This window comes from Vidua macroura, chromosome 2, assembly GCF_024509145.1.
Source record: "Vidua macroura isolate BioBank_ID:100142 chromosome 2, ASM2450914v1, whole genome shotgun sequence".
NCBI classification, from domain to species: domain Eukaryota; kingdom Metazoa; phylum Chordata; class Aves; order Passeriformes; family Viduidae; genus Vidua; species Vidua macroura.
This window is the reverse complement of record NC_071572.1, coordinates 67,127,266-67,150,182: the sequence shown is the minus strand read 5'-3', so window position 1 is coordinate 67,150,182 and position 22,917 is coordinate 67,127,266. Positions and strand designations below refer to the sequence as shown.

General features: G+C 40.9%; 2 protein-coding genes across 3 annotated transcripts; both read right to left on the bottom strand.

Annotated features, from left to right (window-relative positions):
• Window positions 1-1,729: 1,729 nt before the first annotated feature.
• On the bottom strand, window positions 1,730-11,637 carry SFT2D2 (SFT2 domain containing 2). Its single transcript, XM_053971183.1, has 8 exons — window positions 11,564-11,637; window positions 11,202-11,288; window positions 10,810-10,895; window positions 9,626-9,707; window positions 7,584-7,619; window positions 7,396-7,454; window positions 6,631-6,660; window positions 1,730-6,038 (listed from the first exon to the last, which is right to left on the bottom strand). The coding sequence occupies exons 1-8, from the start codon at window positions 11,624-11,626 to the stop codon at window positions 5,999-6,001; spliced, it is 483 nt and encodes a 160-aa protein (XP_053827158.1). The 5' UTR covers window positions 11,627-11,637; the 3' UTR covers window positions 1,730-5,998.
• Window positions 11,638-12,030: 393 nt separating this feature from the next.
• TIPRL (TOR signaling pathway regulator) lies at window positions 12,031-22,307 on the bottom strand. Of its 2 annotated transcripts, XR_008435872.1 has the most exons (8): window positions 21,622-22,307; window positions 19,078-19,257; window positions 18,148-18,247; window positions 16,919-17,050; window positions 16,408-16,503; window positions 15,841-15,922; window positions 15,689-15,751; window positions 14,985-15,003 (listed from the first exon to the last, which is right to left on the bottom strand). XR_008435872.1 is itself a non-coding variant. In XM_053971258.1 (7 exons), the coding sequence occupies exons 1-7, from the start codon at window positions 21,720-21,722 to the stop codon at window positions 14,854-14,856; spliced, it is 822 nt and encodes a 273-aa protein (XP_053827233.1). In that variant the 5' UTR covers window positions 21,723-22,253; the 3' UTR covers window positions 12,031-14,853. The 2 variants fall into 2 exon arrangements, 1 of the variants encoding a protein (XP_053827233.1); XM_053971258.1 differs by lacking the exon at window positions 15,841-15,922 and having other exon boundaries at window positions 12,031-15,003; window positions 21,622-22,253.
• Between the last annotated feature and the right edge of the window lie 610 nt (window positions 22,308-22,917).

Sequence of the window (22,917 nt, the reverse complement as noted above, 5' to 3'; positions counted from 1 at the left end):
AGGTTTTGAAGCATGAATTCTCGGGAATAGCTTCTCTTAGAGATGCCACAAGGGAACATGAGAAACTTAAAAGGGTTTCAACCAGGCTAACTTAAAATAGCAATCCCAAAGATTGGCAGCTTAGATAGACTATTCCATCTCTAATTCACCAGCAGCTTTCTTCTGAAAAGTGAGAAAACCAGAATTTTTTCCCCTTTAGCAATCTCCAGCACTTCATGGCTGGGCAGTTACAAGCCTGTACCCCCACAAGTATTGCAACCAAAACTGAGCTCAACAGGAAAGGTACAAGCAAGGGATGGAAATAACTATCAAGCCTCACCTTTGAATGGCTCACATCCATGAAGTACCTTTTCTTGCAAATCAGACCTTGAGGAATAAGAAGTGAAAGGGGCTGACATTACAGCAGCTTTCCAAGAGCCTTGTCGCTGAATTTGAATGCTGTTGACTTTGCAAGGTAATGGTATTCAGGAAGTAGATGCTGTAGCAGAACTGAAAAACCCTTTCAGAGCATTTCTAAGGTGCAAATTCATGAATCAACAGAATGCGCTTTTGGGCAGCTGATCATTGTTTAGGGATTTCAAATGAAGATTTCACTTTTTTTTTTTAATCATTCAAGTATTAAGATCTCAGCATGAGAATGAAGTGGCAAAGTTCAACAGCTTTGTTGTTATGCAGGAGATTGAATTAGGCAAGCAAAATACCTCTAAGCTATTAGACACGGAAAGGATTTATTGCCCTTTCAGGAATCACAATTGCCTTGATATGACAGATGTATCCAGCTTTCCTGACATTCCTGGGACACTCTAATATTTTCAAAAAGATAAAATGCAAACCCTTAGGTTTCTATACTACAGAAGACAGGCTGCTGCTTGTATTCCAACAACTCTGGAATTTCCTATAGGACAGAAATTTCAGTTCAGTCAGCTGTGAGACAGAGCTTGCTTAGAAGAACAATCAAAAAAAACAAGAAAAAATGATAATTGAAAACTTAACACGGTCGCCCACAGCACACAAGTCTCACCACCACCCTTGCAGACAGGGAAAAAACCCACCTGCCTGTCAGTTAGGAGAAAGTCTAACATACTCTGAACAGCCTAATGAATACACAGTCTTGATACACTGCCAAAGAAAATTAAACCATGTCAGGTCTTTGGATGCATAGTAGGCACACACTTAAACAGACCAGCTCTTTGAAAGCTAAGAAAAATAAAATAATTGCCTCTAATTATTTTTAACACAACTTCATAAAACATTGATAATTTACTTCATTTACATTTTATTGACTGTACATCAGCACTCAGAGCATATTTATTTCAGAAGCATGTTGCTTTCTGTTGTCTTTGCTGACAGAATAACACCAGACATAATTTCCTCTGTAGCATGGACAAAGGATAGCTTGTTGGCATACCTAGGTTGACTCTTGAGGTCAATAAATAATAAGTAATAAAAATATCATCCTCACCTTAACAACTCCACTTTTGATAACCAGTTGTCTAGGTGCCTGCAACTACTGGATGAAGCTGCTGCAAAACATTGGTGACAGAAAAACTCCCCCCAGCAATACAAGTTGTGTGCACAGCAAAGGAAGTGAGGACAGGGCAGTAATTTTAAAAAAACAAGCACACGAACAAAAGGAAACAAACTACCCACAGCAATTTCAGCATAATCAGGAGAATCAGCATTGTTTAAAACCCCATAAGAACATTAAGAACATTGATGGTAAGAACAATTAATTTAATACAGTGATAACTTTATTGAAGGAAATAAACAGCACTTGTAAGGGTTTCACTTCATTACAGAGAAAGTTGTAAGTTAGAAAAAAAGATGTTTATCAAAGTAGAAATCAGACAGTGTAAATACACAGAAAAAGCACAGCAGCAAACACAATCAGTAACAGTATAAAACATTGCAGAGAATTTCTGAGTTTGGTTTTTATTTTACAAAACAATTCCACAGCTGGTAGAAAATTTAGTCACAATACAGCAAGGCACATGGTTTTAAGTCAATAAACCATTTGTGTGCTTTCCCTCCAAAATGGCCAGTATTTGCTATGGTTATAAACATCAGTATTTAAGACAAATGTGTTTAAACATCCTTCTCCTCCTCCATTTACAATAGCACAGTGATCTCACTTTTATGAACATGATTAAGTACCAAAATGAAGGAAGAGCTGTTCTCAGGAAGTCTGAGGCACACATAGAGCCCAACACACTTTCTTTTTAAAAACATGGTTTCTGAAAAGAATTTCAACTTGTGGCAGAAAATTCCTCCTTGGTTTTTGTAACAGCTCATGAATAATCTTATTACTACAAATACTAAATAAGATGAAATTGTTCACATCATCAGTGTTGAACCATTTCAGATAGTACCAGCATTCATAATGGACCTCACCACATGAAACAGAGCAAAATATTGAAGTAGTAAAAAAAAAAAATTACCATATTTCAATGTATAGAGTCTCAGTACTTTGGGAACAGAAGACTACCACCCTTCCTATTTCCGTCTCTAATATAGCTGGAAAGTCAGCTGATCCAGGATATACAAATTCCCTGCTAGAATTGTACACTAAGGCTGCTTGGTTGAGGTTATGTTATCCGTACAGCAAAAAGTGAAAAAAAGTGGGCAAATTGGCCAACAGGCTGAGCAAAAAGCACTTTCTGTTAGAACACCAAATCCTACTGAGATGGGCACCCAACATGAAAACGTTTCCTTAGGGAAGTCAGCTTTGAGTTTAGTGCTGTAGGCAACTGAGCAAGGACTTTGGGAAGGAAGGAGCTTTGTGATTCCAACCATAAACTCTTTATTTGCAGTACGGCGCACACAACAAGCATTCCTACCCTCAAGGACAGTGAGATGGAAAGCTTCAGAAATACCCACCATGCTTCCTGCCAAGCAGATAACCAAAGCTGATGATATCAAAATGTAACACAAAGTAGGTTAATGACCAAAAAAAAGGTATAATGATATAATCTAATTCAGACTGAAAACTACTCAAGAAGGAATATTCATATAGTCTACTCCCCAGCTATGTAACAATCAAATAAAATAAAGTATTGCAGTGAAGTGGAAATTTCTTTTACTAATAAACTTGTCAACAGCCTCACTACAACTATTTAAAAGTGAGTAAGAATCTAAAGAGTTTTGTTCTGGGAGAGTTATTTTAAATAAAAACTGCTTGTAGATGAAGCAACAAACCCTGAGTATGTTTCACATATTGGCAAGAATATGGCAAGTCTCTCCTACTGTCTGATGTCCCCAGGAACAGAATACAACACCAAAGGGCAACATAAACCCCAGTGGCACTCTTGTGATCCTTGTGTCCTTGCCATCTTCCCTTGAGTTCCCTTCCTGTAAGGGCACAATTGCTTAGCCTCATGTGCTGTGCAGTCAAATGAAGATTTGTTCTTCTCTCTTCCTGAATAAAAGGCTGTGAAGCTGGAATTACAGTTTTAAACTGAGAGGAGGAAAGGACAAAAATCCATTTATGTACTATCTACTGGTATTTTCATAAACTTCCTACTTGGCTGTGTTCACAAGGGCCAGCTAAAAGGTTCTAGTTAGCTAGAACTAGTGCACATTGAAAAACTAATATTCACCATACCCAATTGTACTGTTCTTCCAGAAGAACTGCCAGAGAGTCAGGCTACCAGAACCCTGCCCAAGCTAGCCAAGGAATAATAAGCAAAAGGTATGTACTCCTCCTCATCTGAAGTAATCAAAAAAAGAATCACAAAAGGCAAATTCTGTTATCATGGCTGCTGAACCTGGAATGATGATCGGAGTTAATGTAACTTAGCTGGAGAGGGGAAGGAGAAACAATGGATACTGTGCTTGTAGCTTCTCCCAGGGATATTCAGAGATGCCACAATTAAAGGAATATTGGAATGTAAAAGGCATTAGGGTTGCATTTCAATTTCCCTTATACAAAGGAATTCTGTAAACATTGTCAAAGTACTAAGAAAAGACTGGCATAGGTCCTTTGACAGATGTAAATTAGGTTTTGAACTTAATCCCTGATAAAAAAAGACTTACAACAGTTTAAGATATTGACACTTGTCACTTTAAGATCTAAGACACTTATCTTAGATCAGCCAGGGAAAAGAAGGATCAGTTTTCTTTAATTCCCAGTCTCTCTTGGGAATTTAACCAAATCATCTTTTCAAGAAAAGTAATACTCAACATACTTATTTCTACACTAACTTCTAAATACTGGGAGGTAAAAAAAGCTCCAGGACACAGTACTTGAATCTGCATCATTGTTTCATCCCAACATCAATGCCATCTTTCCATTCAAATGCCTTTGAACAGTAATTCTGGTCACCTGGAATCCACAGAACATTTGTCAAAATCTCCCTTTCATACCATCTGCAAAAGGGAATCTTTAATTTTTTTTTTAGAGGATCCTTACAGGTGGGTGGTAGTGAGCTTTATAAATTATCAGAAGGACACTTAAATTTAAGATTTTTGATTAATTAATTTCTTAGACACTTTCACAGAACTATTTGCCTTCACTGTGAGCTTCTACTTCACAGCCAAGTAGATCCAGATTTTTCCTACATTTAAGTCTTTGTAGAACAAGTCCGGGATACACTTGGCATACAAACACAATGCTCTTAAACAACTAAACTCTTGGTAGATTGAGGAAGAGATGCCTCAGTTCCCACAAGAGTGCACTAAAAAACCATCATCTTAAACACTGGCTTCAGCAAGACAGTTTGGTAAGAGGAAAGGGGAAAGCAGTTAAACACTATCTCACACAGCAGAAGCAGGAATCTGTGCTCAGATATTAAACTGACCACTGCAATGCTGTGGGAGTAAATGATTATACATAGCTCAGAAGATAAAGAGAACACAGAGTGGCCCTGGAATTTGGATACAGACTGCTCAGCACTTGTTTGGAGCTGGCAGCAGGATTGTTTCACGCTTTCCTTGCTACCACAGGCAACAGAATTTTGTGCTTTCTCCTCCAGGCAGAGAAGTTCACTGGTGTGTGCAAGAATTTTAGCAGAAAGAAAACTGATTCCACTTACAAAGAAACAAAGAAAAATGTTGGAGTTTTAACTTATTTACAAGTTCAGAAATGTCTTCTCCCTGACCCAGGCTGCTTAAAAACAACAGCCCACTTCTACCTTATGACATAAGCTTCTACCTTATGACATAAATTCTTTTATTGCTTGCCTACTATGCCCTTTGCGTTGCTCTTATGCTACAGCTGGAGGAGAAGAGAAACAACTCACTTCATGTGAAAAATGTCAGCTTCCTACCTTGCAATCATGAGCAAAGAAAAGACCTCAAGTTCATGGTAGCTGAAAACATCAATGGACCTTATTTCACAAGTGCTTTTCCAACAGGAACAAGATTTTTCAGATGAAAATGTCCCCTTCATGTACTTTAAGGAAAGACTGACAGTCTGGAGTGAGAATTAAATATTTCATTAAAGTTGCAAACATTTCAAGGTTAGTCCACAACCGTATTTGCTTTTCAAATTACATCTTTTAGAAGTTTCAAAAGCCTAAAATTTGGAAGAGAGACAGGAAAAGAAAGAATACCAATATTCCATTATCCAAGGCAAACAGTGCAAAGATTAAGGCTATTTAAAAAAATCCCAAGTTGTTGGTAAGAAATCAGTTTTCAACTCTAGAACTGGCACAGTCCCATCAGAGCCAAGGTCTTCACTTTATAGACTTCACTCATTACTTTGAAACTTTTGCTAAACCAAATGCATGCATTTATGCAAGAATCACCATAACAAATTATGGACCTCTGCCCAGTTCTACTGCCAGACTGAATTTAATTTGATCACAAGCCCCCTGTCCCACAAACACCATTGCTTACAAACCCAAGCCAACTGCAGATGCCCGGTGTAACACAAGCAGCTTATGATAAGCAGCTGAAAGGCACGTGTTCAAGACAGAAGTAGGAAACTACACAACACAGTGATCCAAACACAGTTCTACCCAGAACTTCCTAGAACTTTGTGAGGCATTCAGTATTCCTGTTAGGACAGACAGACTGAAACACATTTCTTCACAGCATCCCTACAGGCCGGAGAAAGAAAAAACACAAGAGAATCAGAACCACCTCAGTTACATTATTTGGTAAGAGTCATTCCATGCTGCTATCCCACTGACACTGAGGACTGTAGAGATCAGCTGACCATGTATTCATTGCATTAACATGATTTGCATGACTACACAAATGCCTTAGAGACAAGCAAGTCTGCTCAGTGCCCACTTGCTGCAGAAGTGACATCTGCAAGGCTGCACCAAGGCAGGGCACTGCAGAACGGTGAGGCAGGAGACACAACTCTGTGCTCACACAGAACAGCGCTTATGGGGGAGAACAGGATAAAGAGGACACAGAAGAATACACTTGTCTAGTAGCAGTTTGGACTGGCATTCAGGCATTCCAAAGGCAAGAGTTATGCTCAGTATTTGGTCAGCAGGCTTACATATTTCTGTGGGAAGCCCTCTCATTTTCTCCATTTGTGTTCTCCCACTAGAGAAGACGCTTGTTGTATTTCCAGCACCATGGAAACCTTCTAAAGCCACACATGACAATGCTTCTCTAAGCTAATCCTCTGTATGATTAAACCTCAAAATGACAGAGTAAGAGAGTAGGGAAATTTACCTTGCATATGGTATGAAGGAAATGCTGTACCTAAGAAGAAAGATTTTGGAAGTTACTTTTCATGTCAGATTTTATTAGAATCACAAATATGAACAACCCCTCTGATATTCTAAACTGCATGTTACATAACCAAAATGAAGCTTTGAGCTTGTGAGTAACAGGAAGGAGTGTCTTTGCAAGCCATCTTAGCCCAGCCAGGGTATGAAACACTATGGCAAAATAGAGGGGGATGTTGTGAAAGCATTTTAAACACAGCTCTCCTGCATCCAGTATTCTTTATGCTCCAAAACCTACAGGTAGGTAAGGTTAGAGTTGAGGGCTGGCTAGGTGTTTATATCAGTTTGTGCACTCCTTAGGTGACTTTGCACAGATCATATGTTAACATGAAGAACACTGACAGTTTGATTGGCATAACTGGGTGTCTGAACAAGAACAAATTCAGGAGAGGAATACCAGATAGTAGGCAATAAATTGATTTAAAAGGAAAAGAAAAAAAACAAGCTCAGTTCAAGCTCAGAGAAATCAAAGGAATTAATTTCCTCTAGAAATGGAGCCCTGAGCTCTGTCTCCACAGCCTCTATAGTGGTGTGAGAGACCAAGAAGTGGGAACAGGTCAGCTCCTCACTGATGCATTGTCTTGAATCTAAGGGATTGACAAGGAAAAAATATACCTTCCACCTAACTCTACATCAAAATCCACTCACAATTCAGCTACTGGTGTCAGGTGCAACATAAAGTGTAGTGTGTAGGGAGGAAATCACTCACCATGCCATGGCAAAAAACTGTAAGATGCAGAAAAGCAGCGCGAGTCCTGCCTTACGCCACTGGAGGGGAGAGGAGAGGGGAGGGGGCAAGAAACACAGCAGAGACAACAGTGTAAGAATCTTACTTTTAAAATACACTCCAGTTACATTAACTCCAGTTATATATACATACAGGACTTCAGTACTCACCCAGAAAGCAGAACATAATGTTAGTATGAGACACAACTAGAAGAAAACAAATTTTAATTAAAAATAGAAACAAGTCCAGTTTCTATAAATATTGCAACACTGTAATGGGGACCTTCACAGAGACAGAAATTAATTACATAATTTCACAGTTTTATTCAATTCTGCATCATAGAAGTTCCTCGTATTTAAAAGTTCCTTGTATTTAAAGTGCTCTCACTATTACATTTTTGAAGTGAATTGAAGCAATCAGGAAATATCAGCCTGGTATCTCCAGAAAATAATTTCATGGCTGCAAAGGAGCAAGAGGAAGAGGTTCTTGCAGCTCTTTTGCAGGTCCCTACTCCATCCCACACACTTTGTGGTGTCACAGGCACACACCATATTTCATCATTTCACATAAGACTTTTCAAATACTTTTCACTTACCACTCTTAGTCTTTCTGCTTCTGCACAGTTCCTGATTACACGGCTACCACGGCATTGAAGTTATGTCATTACTTAAAAGCTCACCAATTAAAACCATGCTACACTTTCAAGAATTTTGGGCTATTGCTTAGTAGCTCTCCTGTGTATATATTGAAGTAAGGCACAGTCATTCAAACCAGCACTTTTTCTGTTTTCAGAGTTGCACTGTGTCTTTCTTTACTACAGGTAAAATCTTGGGGGGTAGTAGGATAATTTTCTGCTTTAATCTTCAGTTTTAACAGAAGCCTCCTATTAGTTTTCATTTTCAATTTATGACAGCTCATTTATCTATGATAGATGCTGATAATTCATCTCCCTTCATCAGCATCCAACAGCCTTTAGATACACATGCACCATTGTGCTACTAGAGATGATAATGTGCATCTTTCTGCTAGAATGGAAAAAAAGCCCCATAAAGTACTGCATATTCAGACATGCATTGCCAATGAGATCATACACTTGAGCTCAACCAGTACTGACAACAAATGCAGTTCTTCCATTAGTTTTAAGGTGGTGATTTTTATATTGGTCCAAATACTGCATCATACATCTAATGACTGGCTTTATCCCAGTGAACAACATTCCAGGAATTCTCCTGACTCCAGGCATCCTGAATGCATACAAAGCACACACACATACACCACACAGTAGCTTCTTGCTTGGATCTGCAAGCATACACAGTCAATTTCGCAAGCTCTGCAGCATCTCAGGATGTGTCAAGAGAAATTGGGAAGTGCTGATACAAGCAAGCACTCTGAGGACATTCAGACTGAAAATGGGAGTTTCACGCAAGTTGAAGCACCTTTCAACTTTTTGACTTGCCAGAAGCAAACAGGAAAGTTGCAGAGACAAAAAAACCTGTGTACTTTAAAGAATAGTCAGTCTGAAACTTATCAGCAACTTTCACACATAGAAACACACACAACACAAGGTTTGCTATAACTTCCATCTTCTGAAAATAAAACAATTCCAAGGGTGACTCCACTGAATGTTGAATCTGCAATTTCATTCTATCATACAAGTTTCAAAACCTGAAGCTATCAGCCAGCTGGGATGATCCCTAATGCAAGGTGACCAAGGCACAGTTTCCCCAGTTGCATTGTCATGAAGACATGATTTTATCAAGGTAGAAATACCTACACAGCTCCTTCAAGGCAATCAGACAGAATATAAAAAGACAAAATTATGCAAAATAAAATATCTAGCAACATCCATAGGACAACTTTAAAAAACATAGTTTCCCATCATTCACTTCTTAGGCAACACGTAAATATGATGTTGTGACCTCAAGCACCCTAAAAAAGCACATGCATGGTTCACACACATCAGCCACAGACCCTTAAAGCTCATTTAGCAAAATAAGCTGGCTTCAGCTCAGTCTTGCCTACCAGAGAGGTGCTTTTCTGGTGCCACACTTACCTTTCCACTGCAGCACATGTGCAGTGTTTGACATTTTAAGAAAAGACAAAAAAACACTAACCAAAAAACCACCTCCAGACACATCCTGAGCCACAGTTGGCTAGAATGAAAATTGCTGCCAGGTTTGTATGAGTTCAAAGTGACTCCCTAGATACTTACTAGCATAACAATAGTAGCAATCAAACGTGTGGGCTCAAACATCCGCTTCAATTGTTTCATTGGTCCCATAAGAAACATGGTGCTGTGAAAAACAAATCGAGATGAACACGGAAATGAGAAAGGCAAAAGTGAAACTCGGTAAGATTAGACTGTCTGCTGCCATAAGGGCATCAGTACACTGTGTTGTTATGGCAATCAGTGCAGCATAACAAAAGAAATAGATTATACAATGAGAAAAATCCATTCCTCCTTTTCTTTGTGCAAGGTATTTACCATTTTATTCACACTTGTTCCATTAAAATTAACAGAAGCAGAGCAGAACTATCAAGTTAGAAGCTCAGGCCAAGGTCAGCTCCAATCAGATCATCCCTGACAGATGCTTTTCTAACCTGCTTTTCAAAAATTCTTTTTAAATCTGCTTTTCAAGAACACCATCCACAGAGGCTCTGTGTGGATTGCCAGGTAATCCAGCTCAATTCCTCTACATAAAAGGCTGTTTTCATGCCTGGATCCATTCTCTGATCCCTTACCAGATCTACAGCCTCATTTAGGGCCCTGGTGATAGATACTGGATGAATTATAACAAGGTGAAAGTTTTATCTAAAGTGATATTTCTGCCTCATATACTAGATTATTCTGCCTCATTAGCATATTACTTCCAATTCCATTGGAAGCATTATTTATGCTTTCTTGCATCACACTAAGTTTCCACAATCACATAAAGCTGGGCCTGTCACAGAATATGCAGGGCTTTGCTTCAGGAACCTAGATGGCCATGAAATCTTACTACATATGCTTGCCCTAACAGAGAGACTGCCCCAAACATAATCACCAAAACATACAGAGCACTTCCAAATGCAAAATGGCAAAGAATTATTTTTATCTGGAGGAGGAGGAACCAACAAAATCAAAGCACCTCAGTGTTCACAGCATGAGTGTGATTCCTGTTTACCGATGAGCAACTTTTACCTTGAATGCATTACTAGTAACAATAAACAAAACTAAAATTTTCTTTACCATTTCAGGGCACTACCAGGGAAATGCTGTTCTGTAGAATTCAACAAGAAAATTATCTATCAAAGTAAATCTTCTCTCGCAAATGCAACAGCTTTTACCACTCATGCACTATCATTCTGCTTTTGTTTCTCATCTGTATTAGGGAAATGATATATAAAGATCGTTACCTCCCAATGGATGCAATATTCCCCAGGGTATAAAACACTGCAAAGAGTACCAGCCCTTTCTTTGGTATCCATAGCAGACAACTACCCTAAAAAGCAACATTTAGAGAAAGGGGGTGGGGAGAAATTAACAGTTTTTAAATCAAAACAAATATATATATATCCAAGAAGTGTCACGTCACAAAAGAAATCTTAAGAAAACTTCAAGCCAAACTGTAAAATCACGCATAGGGAAAGGAAATCGCATTTACTGGTATTCTTGTTAAGAGTCAGTGTACTGCATCTAACTGGAACCGAGTCAAACCGGGAAAATCAAGCAACAGCACAGAGGGAGGCTGTAATTATGTGGGCTCCCGAAACTCAAATACTGGAGAGATCTGGCAAAAAGTCCTTACCAAGATCGAGCACAGGCATCCGATCGCAAAACACGCAATGAAACCTTTCACTCGGGTGCCCCAACCTAAGGAAGTCGCATCGATAACCTGGAAACGAGGAGAAAAACAAAAGCGACACTTGTTTACTTGTACCTCTTGCGTCCTACCGAGCGCGAAAACTTCTTCTCAGGCGCTGCCGCGCCGTGTCCCGTTCAGACACCCTTCCGAGTGTCCCGCGGGAAGCGGCCATGCCGCGGTACCGGGAACCGCGAGGGCAGCGCTGGCGGAGCCCACGCGGGACCGCCCGCCCATGCCACCGGCGACGAGCACACCGGGGATGGGCGGCCGGGTCCCCCCGCCCGGCAGCGGGGCGGCAGCGCTACCTCGGCCAGGCCGCTCGGCTCCTCCGCATCGCGGCCGCTCAGCACCCGCTTCAGCTTGTCCATGGCTCCGCACCCCGCCCGACCGGCCGGAACGCCCTGCCCTGCCCTTCCCTCCCTCCCCCAGGGACTACCAGCCCCAGCAGCCACCGCGCCCACCTGCACGCCACAGGTAGGGGAAGGCCGGCGGGGTGGCGCGCAGGCTGCCGGGGGATGTAGTCCAGATGTGATGGAGCCTATCTTCTCCCAGTACTTTCCAATCCATCGCTTGGCAGTAGCAAAACTCGTTTTATAGTCAGTGAGGTTTCATTTTAATCCCACGACTGTGCCTCTTCTCCTGCTCACTTTATTTTCGTAACGAGCCTAGCAGTCTCCTGCCAGATAAACGTGGATGCAATGTCTTACTAGCAGCCACAATTCAGCATCACAAGTAGTTACTTCAATTTATTTTGCTCAGTTAAAAACAGAACTGTAAAATGTTTGGTACGTTTTATTTAGCAACATACAAGGAACAATATAAACTGTCACATAAAACTCGACACAAAACAGCTGGAGAATCACCCCACTCCTTCCCCACTAAAGTTACTTATTCGAAGTGGTACATTACTGCGGAAATTTTGTGTCAGAGCACTTGCTGTACACCAGTTTTTACCACTGCTTCTTGGTAATCTGCATGGTGTAAGAAAGTCACAAAGTGCTCCAAGTTTGAACTTGTTGTAACTGTAACTTGCTAAAGGTGTTCTTGTGATTTCTCCAACACGTGTGTTCCACTGAAATGCACAGCACCCTTTAGAATAGATGGAGAGCACGTATCTAGAGTCAGGATACAAGTCCATTCCATAAAACTTTACCAACAGGTCACAAATTAGGTTGTATGATGGACGAGAGAAAACACACAGTATAAGCTAAACATGCAGAGTGCCCCTTCCACTGCTCCCTCCCCACTCTGTGGCTTTCCCCCCACACTCTATTTCAAACCAAAGGAGTTTAATGTTAGCATCACTGACCAAGCTCAAATAACAGTTTGAATTAACAAATGCAGATATAGTTTCTTTCATGCCAGCAATACATAAGCTCTGCTCCCAGTCATACCAGCTGTAAAGTGTGTTTTTATATGCTGTAAGGCATGTATACTAATATATGCTTAGAGTAAGTGCCATGATTTACTTCTACCAGAAAAATATCTATTCACCACCACCCCCCCCCCATTTGTTCTTCCCTTCCTTTTCACTCTTTCCTCACTTCCCTCTATCACTGGAGTGGACCCAAATAATCTTCTATTACTAAACAGATTTTTAATCTCTTCAATGCTGCATTCATTTGCAGTCCCCTTCTTCATCCTGACACTAAAATGTTTAGGAAACAAGGGCAGGAAGATGAAAAAAAGCCAACAGAATTTAGGACTGTAATGGGGAACATAGAGGATCTTGTTTCTATTTCAAAGTGGCCATAAATTGATTCACCCAGATCATGTCTGATAATTATCTGATAGTTATCACAGCTGACAACTTCTTTCAGGAACTGTTTCAGTTCTCTCCTATGGATCTTTTTTTTTTTTTTTTTTTTTTGCAGTAATCCTTTCCAAAGGATTACAAAGATAAGGCTGAATGTGTATTCAGAAAAAAAATATTCTTATCAATAACTTTGTACAAACTAATCCTCACAGTCTCTCTGTGAGGTAGGCATATATTAACTCTCATTTTTACATACAAGGAATGGAGGCACAGGAAAATGTTTTCTCCATGGTTAGAGTAAATCAGTGACACAGGAAAAATTGCAGTTGGTTCCTGCCTTTCCACCTGCTGTAGAATTCACTAGACCAGGCTGCCTCAAAAGTGAAATTAGTGTGTTATTTGTTTTTACTAAGGAAACAGTCCCTTAGATGGCAGTACACTTTCCTCCCCCGCCAAAAAACCTCAGGGTCTTCTCTACATGAAAACCACTTCACAAAAGATATGGTTAAATACTAGGTTTTGTGGTGGGTTGCTTCTAGTAAGCCATGTGGTGTAGAATATGAAGATTTTTAAACAAAAACCCCAAGACATCAGAATGTGTCCATGTTCTGCAAGCACCTTGTAACTGCTTTTCACTGCAGTTACTTGCTTCCTGCACCGAGTGTCAGCAGCAAACCCAGACAAGCCTGATTAGCTGCCCCATTCTTAGGCCAAACCAGTAATATACTGCAGGATTTCCACAAGCAATGCAAGTATTCAATTTCATCTACAGAGTGTTGAAACCATGACTATACAAGTGATCACACTTCTATCATTATTATAACTTAGAAGAATTTTAAAATAAACCAAAATTATGTATCTGGAATACATGTAAGCATCCTTCTAAGGCCATACAGGATCTCATTTCTCAAACTGCAAATACCAGCATCCTTTAGGGATCAGACTTCCCCAGCCTTAAGCTCCACTGCAGTTTTGCAATTTGGCCATCAGGGCAGTAGAATCATGCCATGTGGGCACATTCAAGAGAAGGCCAGTGCATGGCAATGCCTTTCTAGCATCATACATGACTGGAGCAGCACAGGGACCCCAAGTGAGAGTTCCAGAACTGCCCAGAGAACTCCAGCTGACACCAGATTAAACCAGCATTTGTGAAGAGACTTACCAGTGTCTCTCTGTTAACCTCCAGCTCTCTCCCTGCTCTGGAGTTAATGCCTCACAAATAATTTTACCTTTATATAGTGTCAAACAAATACACTTTTTTTCCCTACACTAAACCTATCCTCAGATGAAATGAATATTCTTAAGTGAGACTCTGGACCAGAAACTACAAGAAGTAACTTTGTTAGTTATCAGTAGGGGAAGCCAAGCAAAATGGGTAGTTTAGGAGGGACAGATCAAAATAAATGCAGAGGATTTTTTTTTTTTTACTGTGGATTATTTCTCAATAAAAATAAAATCATGCCAGTTTTACAACCCTGGTAGTTTCTTAGTATCTGAAGCAGCAATAACAAAATCTTCATAGAATTGTTAGCGGATGAGGGGTCCAGACAATACTCCTGCCTGCTTGGTGAACTCAACAGAACCCAGACTCCCAATAGTCATTTCTCCAATGCTGTTGAAAACTGTAACTCACCACCAGTCTATCATCAACTCCAGACACAGGTTAAAAAAAAATCCAAAGGGAAAAAAACCATTAGCAAAACCTGCTTGAAATGTTTTCTCTCAAGGCTACAGAAAAATTAGCCAAATTCTTCATTCCACTAGTAGTGAAACACCCCCCATGTCAACAACTGTGATCACATCATCTCCAGTATACTTCAAGTCCTTATAAAGTCACGTTTATTTAGACTTAGCACATGTGCTTTCCAGTGATGTTTCTGCTTGAGGTTCCAGCTTCTCTGGGAATTCTAGTTTTTCACAGATTGTCTCCTTTATGGGTAGATACTGAGAGATCTCGTTAGGTTCTGTGAACAGGGAAGGTGGAACATTCTAAAAAGCAAACATTTTACATTATATGAGTGAAAGAAAAGAGGGGATAAGAAAAAGTATTCCAACCCCAAACTATTACAGACAATTTATAATTTACTGGATGCAAACACCACTAGAGGCAAACTTTTTAGAGGCAAAGGAAAAGTAAGGGAGGAGGACAGGTACAAGAAAATGAAAGTTCAGGCTTTTGTCACAAATAAAAATCAACAGCTGCAACTCCAAATGTACTACAAATTATTCTGAGCCATTACTAGAGTTTTAAGGTGACTTATTAACCTCAAATATTTGAGAAAAACTGGAAGAGTCTATTACCAAACAGATCTTAACCCTTAATAATGCTTGGAAGCACACAACCAGACATGAAATTTAATGTCATAGGACATGGAGCACCTGATTTTGCAGCTGAACAGTTCTAGGAAAAAATAAAATATTAAAAACATTTTATTAACTCAATAGTAGAAAAAGTGACCTGATCCCATATCCTGTCATGTGATCTGAGCATTTACAAAATGTAAATCTGCTCTAAAATCACCAAAACAAAAGCTGCATAAGTAAAAAGAACTTTCCTCTGTATTAATTCTAAACTGAACAAAGAAGGACTTAAGAGACACAGTATTTTCTATGCTGACCATGAAACTAAAAAGCAGACAGAAGGAAAAGAAACAAAGTTTTAAAAATGCAATACCTTTAAACTTGATATTTTGCTTTCCCTGGATGTGTATTCTCGCAACATGTAGGTCTTGTCAGCCTAATGGAAAAAAGGTATCAGTACAAAGAAGCATTTTAAATAGATTGAATTTAGGAAGCATTGGAATTCGGTTGACCACATATTTTTACCTAAGAGAAGAAATGTACATTCAAGTTCCTGAAGACAGCTGATAACAATGTTGTTTTTTTCCAAAAGCCACCTGTGTGCACGCTTCAAAAAAAAATTCTATGACTGAATATGCTTGTTAAGTTTTACTCAGCTAGAACTCCTACACAGAATTACCAAACCCCAAATCTTAACATCCTGTATTATTTATGAAATACCAGAACTTAATGTACTATGGACAGTTAGCAGTCTAATTCTATTAGGTAAGACAAAAATATCATACTTGGATTCAAGACGGTATTGATCTCTTTATTGCTGCCTATTTTTCCTCTTGTACTTCCTTCTCTAATCTGTGTCTGTCAAATATATTTAAATGCTTACATCACATGAGGGGTAGCCTACTCTGCTCATACACCATGGCACTCAGCACTTGGTTGCTAGCTCAGCACCACCACAATAATAAAATACACTCGGAAGTTTTTGTGCCCCCAAACATCAGTATTAAGTTAGAGGAACATCACTGCGTCACTGGAATTAAAATGGCAAGAGAACCTCTGTAAAATAACTCATGATGGAAAGTAAGGGTTTACCTCATGATGAAGCCTTGTATCATTCATCCTAATGAGTACCCCATCCACTCGCAAGAAGAACCTCAGCAGCACAAAAAAGCTGGAAGGCATAACTCTCTGCAAAAATAAAGACAGCCCATTCAGCACCTTACAAAGGCTTGCTTCAAGCATGTACTTGTCTACATCAGATATTCACAATGGAAGACAGTATGAGAAGTTTTCAAGAATGAAGTCAAAATTTGGGCTGTTGTTTTGCTACAGCTATGACTGGCCAGCAGGGCAGACAGTGTCTCAAAGGACTATTAGGCAGGATGCAGGAGGAAAAAGATTGTCCCCTGGAGCAAATGACAGATGACAAAGGTTTCAAAACAACATCATTTCCAGCAAGATCGTATTTTCAAGAGCAAGGATAAAGAACTTTGTGCTTTAAAGTTTAAATCCCAGAAGGAATAACATGCACAAAGGAGATGTGTTTTGCATTAATCAGCCAAATGAGTCCCCAGGTATCTTTTATACATGTCCCAATACTCACTACTTTCACACTCAAACTTGATACTCCATGATCATGGAGTTCATCTTCAAACAGGAGTACTTCTTCAAAAAACATAATTTGTTCCCTGGCTTTCAATTTCTCTGTATTTATGTGTTCTGTTGTAGGAACAACCTAGAGAAAAACATTAAGAACAGTTAGCATATTAATTTTTTGCCAAACTACATAAAGTTTATCCTGATATTTTGAATTCCAGAGTTTTAAAAAGGAAAAAGTTTCTAGGGCACTAAGCTTAAGACACTCCAAATTTCTATGAGAAAAAGTTGAAGTTTCCGAGAGTTTCTTCTTGGAAATAACATCAAGCAAAACCAAAAAACTAAGAGTGGAAAATTCTGACTAAACTTCTCTCTGGATACCAAGCTCAGTAGGGTTTCAGCTGCAAACAATTCTGCTCACTTTCTTTTAAAAACATTTGAAGATGTCTTGTGTTTAACATACATATGAGAAGTTCAGGTTTATAAACAGATTTCTATGCATTTAGCACCCTTAGCCCACTACACATCTTGAAAAGGATTCTAGTAAAGCCTTTCCATGGAAATCAAGTACCTGTATGTTTTCCAACTCATGTCTCCATAGACACTTCTGGCATCTAAAGAGTTTGGACCAACGTTGTTTATTTCTATGCTGTACTTTTAATTCCAGCACAACTCAAATGATCTCTAACTAAAGCAATTCTAGTGAATTAATACAGATTATCTGCTTAGTAGCAAGCAACCTGTATGCAGTACACAGAAGTTGGGATCTTCAGTCTTAAAGACATGGGAGGGCCTGTGAGTTTAAATATGAGGAGTTACTGAGTTGCTGTCACAGAAAAACATCAGGCCATTGAAAGCAGCCAGGTCAGAAAGCAGATAAACATGCAAGTAGCAGATAATGAAGGCACTACAGAATGACACAGCTGACAGTTCTGCTGTATGTGACCAGCTCGGGGCTCCAAAGCGGCCCCGAGCAAGAGCTGAAGCCTCCCATTTGCTTTAATCCTAAAATGCTTTAAGACACCACCCAGCCTTGTTATTAAAATAAGCCATGATTTGATTAGGATAAAATCATGAGCTGAAAGACATGAGAAGCCCAAATCACACTCTGAAATCAGAAATTACAAAGCACAAAAGGTTTTACAGAAGCCTACTGAAAGGTAAATGACAGCTTTAAAAAAAAAAGTTTGACTGAAGTAAGATGCAGTAAGCAATTAACAAGAAGGAAATTATTACCTTTAATGTTGCAGTATCTCCCAGCAAAGTTCCTTTGTAATCCGTTGTGTAAGTCCAGTCATATGGCTTGACAACTTCCTTATTGTGCTCAGTCTCACTCCTCAACAGTGAAAGAGAAAACAGCTTTGTAGTAATTGCTTTGTAGCAATTCCCAAAAAATTACAACCGCACCTAAGACTGTGCATTAGAATTCCCACACTGTTCCTAAAGAAAAGCAGCAGCATTGTCTGAGCTGCAATCACAGCGTCAAGACTTAATCATGGTTTCACACCTGTTTCCATAATAACTTGGAAAACAATTACGAGAATTCTCGATCTATCTCAGTTCTATGACTCAAAATAAAGATTCTCATGCAATATTGCTGAGAAATTTGTATTTCAAGATCAATGTTTTTTAAGTAGGCAAAAAGTGATCTCTTGACAACACACAGCAATCATTAAAATTGCAATTTAGCTTAGTTTTCATGATAATTTTGCTTTGTTTCTGTGCTTTATTCCAGATGCTCTACAACTAAATCCAATTTGCTAAATACTAAGCATCATAATTAGTTCTCATGCATGGTAACTGTTCTGCTTTATTCCTAAGGCTAAGATTTTGAACGTGTACAGCACTTTGCAACACCACACAATACAGTCTTGTAATGCTCGAGGCTCTATGAGTTTGAATAAACAGAAACAGCATTAAGTCATGTTAAACTTGACATTTGTTTTAAGAAAGCCATGACACAGCTGAAAAATACAGCTGGCCCAATTTAACAGAAAGGACGATGACAGCAAAGAAAAGAGAAGTGACTGTATCCAGTGACCCTGTATCCAGGGTAGAACCAAATCCAATGTGGTCCTCAAGAGTTCAGTTTGTTCCTTTAACTACTGTATGACAGTTTCATATATAACACACCAGAACTTGCCCACTGGTGATAAAATACTGTACCTGCTCTCTTGCCACTCCTCTGCACAAGCGACTTTGATCATACCTTGACAATTATTGACACATTTTAAAGCATCTGTAGCATTGAACTCAATTCCAAAGCCATGGTCATGCTGTATTCTTAGGACATTGTCTCCAAACATCATCTCTGGCAGGGAAGGCATGTGTAATTCATCAGCCAGCCTGCAGAGAAAAATAAGAGGCATCAGTCAACTGATCACAGCTCAGTGAAAGCAGCCCTTGTTTTGGAATAAGGATTCTTTAGACCATGATAACTTAGAAGACACGTGACCAGGTTAATCATTTCACCTGAAATGCAGAGTCATTGACCTGAAGTGACTTTTCCACCAAAAAAAGTACTCCTAAAACATTCCTTCGCCATCAGGCTCAGACAAAATTCTCACACATGAGGAATCAAGAGTATCTGAGAAGCATGTAGAAGCAACTTTCCACCTGTCCTAGCAAACCCCTGGATGGTCAGTGGACCAACTTCAGTAGGTGCTCAAAGCAGCTTTTAGGAACAAGGACTTATCACGAGGAAGTTTGAATACACTGCACAGTGGTCCATACTTCCAAATTTAGAAGCCTACAAAAAAGATGTTTAAGACAACCCTGGCAGAGTATCTAAAACGTGCAGAAGACACTACTGTGCTCTGCTGGTAGAAGACATGTACTGGCACACTTCCTAAACTTCTCTTTTCCTCCTTACCTACCTGACTTCCCAAAATCAAAAAGGAATACATGACATCTGGAGAGAAGAAAGCTTTAGGAAATACACTTATTTGAGTGAGAGGAGGGAGAAGAGTGTCCTAATCATAATGTTCACATTGATTGCAAGGCATTCCTCAATAAAAGTGGTTATCTCTGTAACCCTGAATACAGAAGAACAGTATTAACCTAAATAAAACTAAAATAGTAAATTCACAGACCTGGAGAATAAGATCCTACATTTTTCCCAAAGAAGACAGAATAACATTATGAACTTTTCCATTTAATCAAGTGTAGGAACCCTTGACCTGCAAAAACCAACCCCTGCATAGAAAAGAGTTCTTGGATATGGCACATTTAATCCTTCACCTTTCCACACAGGTTGCTGAGGGATTTTTGCAATATATATTTGCCAGAAATAAAATTCCTTTAGATACTAATAATGTTCCCCAAGCAATAAAATAGACAAAATGGGTCACTGTGACCTCATTGCACTTCCTACAATGTTGCTGGCCTCAGCTCATTGATTCAGCCTGTCCAGATCCCTCTGCTGAGCCTTCCTACCCTCCAGGAAATCAACACTCCCACCTGGTTGGGGTCATCTGTGAACTTACTGAGGGTGCACTCAATCACCTTGTCCAGACCATCAATAAAGATCCTGAACAGGACTGGCCCCAATACTGAGCCCTGGGAAACACTATTTTGGATGGGCCACCAGCTGGATGTAACTCAATTCACCATCACTCTTTGAGCTCAGCCATCCAGTGTTTTACCCAGCAAACAGTGCACCCATCCCAGCCATGAGCAGCCAGTTCCTCACAGAGAATGCCTTATTAGCCTCAGAAAACGTAAAAGTAAGATAAATGAAAGTACATTTAACAAGACTAATGAGATTCCTATGTATACTGAAATTTATTCCAGAAAATGAAACCAAGAAATATCTGCCAAATCCATCTGCCTTTAAGGTCAGGTATGGCACAGCTGAACTCTCCAGTTCCACATTAGCAAATCTGACTTAAGTACTTGATGCTAATATAGGAACATTTCCTCCAATTATTTCACTGGATTGGAAATTCCTACGAGAAGAGAGCAAATTATAAATTTTTAATGAAAACCACTATTTAAAAATAGCTATTACCAAGACATGGTATGAGACATTAAAAATATTCTTTTTCAAAATTAATTAAGAAAACCAGGCTTCTAATTAGCGAGTCTCAGTTCACAGAGATCCAGAGATCCAAAACCATTATAATCATACAATCATAATTGTTTGAGTTGGAAAAAAACTTAAAGATCATGTTCTAACCTCCCTGCCATGGGAATGGACACACTAGACCAGGTTCCCCAAAGCTCCATCCAACCTGGTCTTGGACATCTCCAGGGATGAGGCATCCAGTTTCTCTGGGCAGCTCGTTCCAGTGACTCACCATCCTCATAATCAGGAATTTCTTTCCTATGATCCAATCTAAATCTCCTCTCTTTCAGTTCGAATCCATTCCCCCTTGTCCTCATACTGCATTCCCTTGTAAAACGTCCCTCTTCGTCTTCTTGTAGGCTGTCTTCTCCAATCATTAAAACAAAATTTTGGAAATTACCTGTAACCCAAATCGCCACAGTTCTCCAGCCAGAGAATCAAGCTTGAAGAGAAGGAACAACCCCGGGGAACGAACAGCGTCTCCCCCGCCCTGGGAACGCTCCGTGTTTCCTTCGCAAGGCCACCCGACGACCCCAGCCCTTCGCTGTGACGGCCGAGGCCGCAGCCCCGCGGTGGCTCCCGAGCAGCGGGGACACCGTGCTGTGCTGTGCCCCCCTGCGCCCCCAGCCCGGAGCCCGCCTCACCTCTCGGCCTGCGCCGACTTCATGATGTGCGTCCGGGCGGCGCTCAGCTTCCACGGCCCGAAGGTGAAGTCGCGCCGGCTGCTCTGGAAAACGGGGTGCATGGCGGCCTCCTCTCCGCCGAGCAGAAGGCAGCAGGCGGCGGAAGGGGCGGAGGCGATGGAGCCACTCTCGTCCCGTCTCCTCCCGCACAGCACTCACGGCAGCACCAGCGCCCCCGGAACCGCCGCCCCGTGGCGTTTCCGCTTCCAGGGCCGCGCGGCGCGGAGCCCCGGCGGCGGCGGAATCCTGGGATGCAGCGGGAAGAGCGCTGCCAGCAGGGCGGCGTAGAGGATCCTGCCCTTCTGCTTGGCTCTAGTGAGCCCACATCTGCAGTGTTCTGTCCATGACAGGAGAGATATGGAGCTCCTGGAGCGGAGGGCAGCGAAAATGATTAAGTGACTGATCTCCGTTAGGTGGAAAGGCTGAGGAAGCTGGGCCTGTTAAGCCTCGAGAAGAGGTGGCTGAGAGGGGCCCTCGTCAATGTGTACAAATATCTAAAGAGGGAATTCCAAGAGTGCCAAGCCAATGGGACAAGAGGCAACGGGCAGAAACTGATGCACAGAAATTCCACCTGAGCGTGAGGAAGAATTTCTTTACTGTTCAGATGACCGAGCACTGGAACAGGCTGTCCAGAGAGGTTGTGATGCCTCCACCACTGGCGATATTCCAGACCTGTCTAGACACAGCCCTGTGCCATGTGCTCTGGGATGACCCTGCTTGAGCAGGGCAGTCGGACCAGATGACCCATCGTGGCCATTTCCAACCTACCCAGCCTGTGATTCTGTGAGGTGATATGGGGGGGCAGGTGGGTGAGGAAGGGGGTCCACACTTCTCTGTGCTGCTGGAGCCATCGTGGGGAGAGTGGGCTCTCTAATCTCCCCTGCCCAGGATGAAGAGCCAACAAGCTCACCCAAGCCCTGTTCCAGCGAAGCTGGGCTCCAGAAGCCAGCTGAGAATGTTTGTGTGCCCCACACATGCTTGTGCCTTCAGCCACTTCCCCATGGCTACTTCGCCGAGAGCAGTGGGACAGCTGGGTACAAGCAGTTTTGGGGAGCTCTGGAGCCTCTGCTGGCCCTGGGCCATCTCCATGGCCACACTCACAGTTGCAGCAAGCATTACCTGGTTCCATCACACAGGTGCCCTGTGCTGTGTTAGTACACACATGTGTGTGCACACAGAATCACATCTGAGCAAGGTTAGAATGGGGCACAGTGGATCATGTGGTCCAACTTCCCTGTTCAAGGAGGGTCATCCCAG

Bases quoted from the DNA above. Each gene is read 5' to 3' on its own strand.
- SFT2D2 (XM_053971183.1), bottom strand. From the start codon at position 11,626: ATGGACAAGCTGAAGCGGGTGCTGAGCGGCCGCGATGCGGAGGAGCCG. The intron at 7,620-9,625 runs GTAAGTATCTAG...GTTTTCTTCTAG, and splicing joins TTGCTACTATTGTTATGCTA to TTGTGTCTCATACTAACATT. The intron at 6,039-6,630 runs GTAAATTTCCCT...TCCGGCCTGTAG, and splicing joins TCCTTCATACCATATGCAAG to GGATGCTGTGAAGAAATGTG.
- TIPRL (XM_053971258.1), bottom strand. From the start codon at position 21,722: ATGCACCCCGTTTTCCAGAGCAGCCGGCGCGACTTCACCTTCGGGCCG. The intron at 19,258-21,621 runs GTGAGGCGGGCT...TTTTCTCTGCAG, and splicing joins AAGTCGGCGCAGGCCGAGAG to GCTGGCTGATGAATTACACA. The intron at 15,004-15,688 runs GTATTGCATTTT...TTTGCTTTTTAG, and splicing joins GCAAAATATCAAGTTTAAAG to AATGTTCCACCTTCCCTGTT.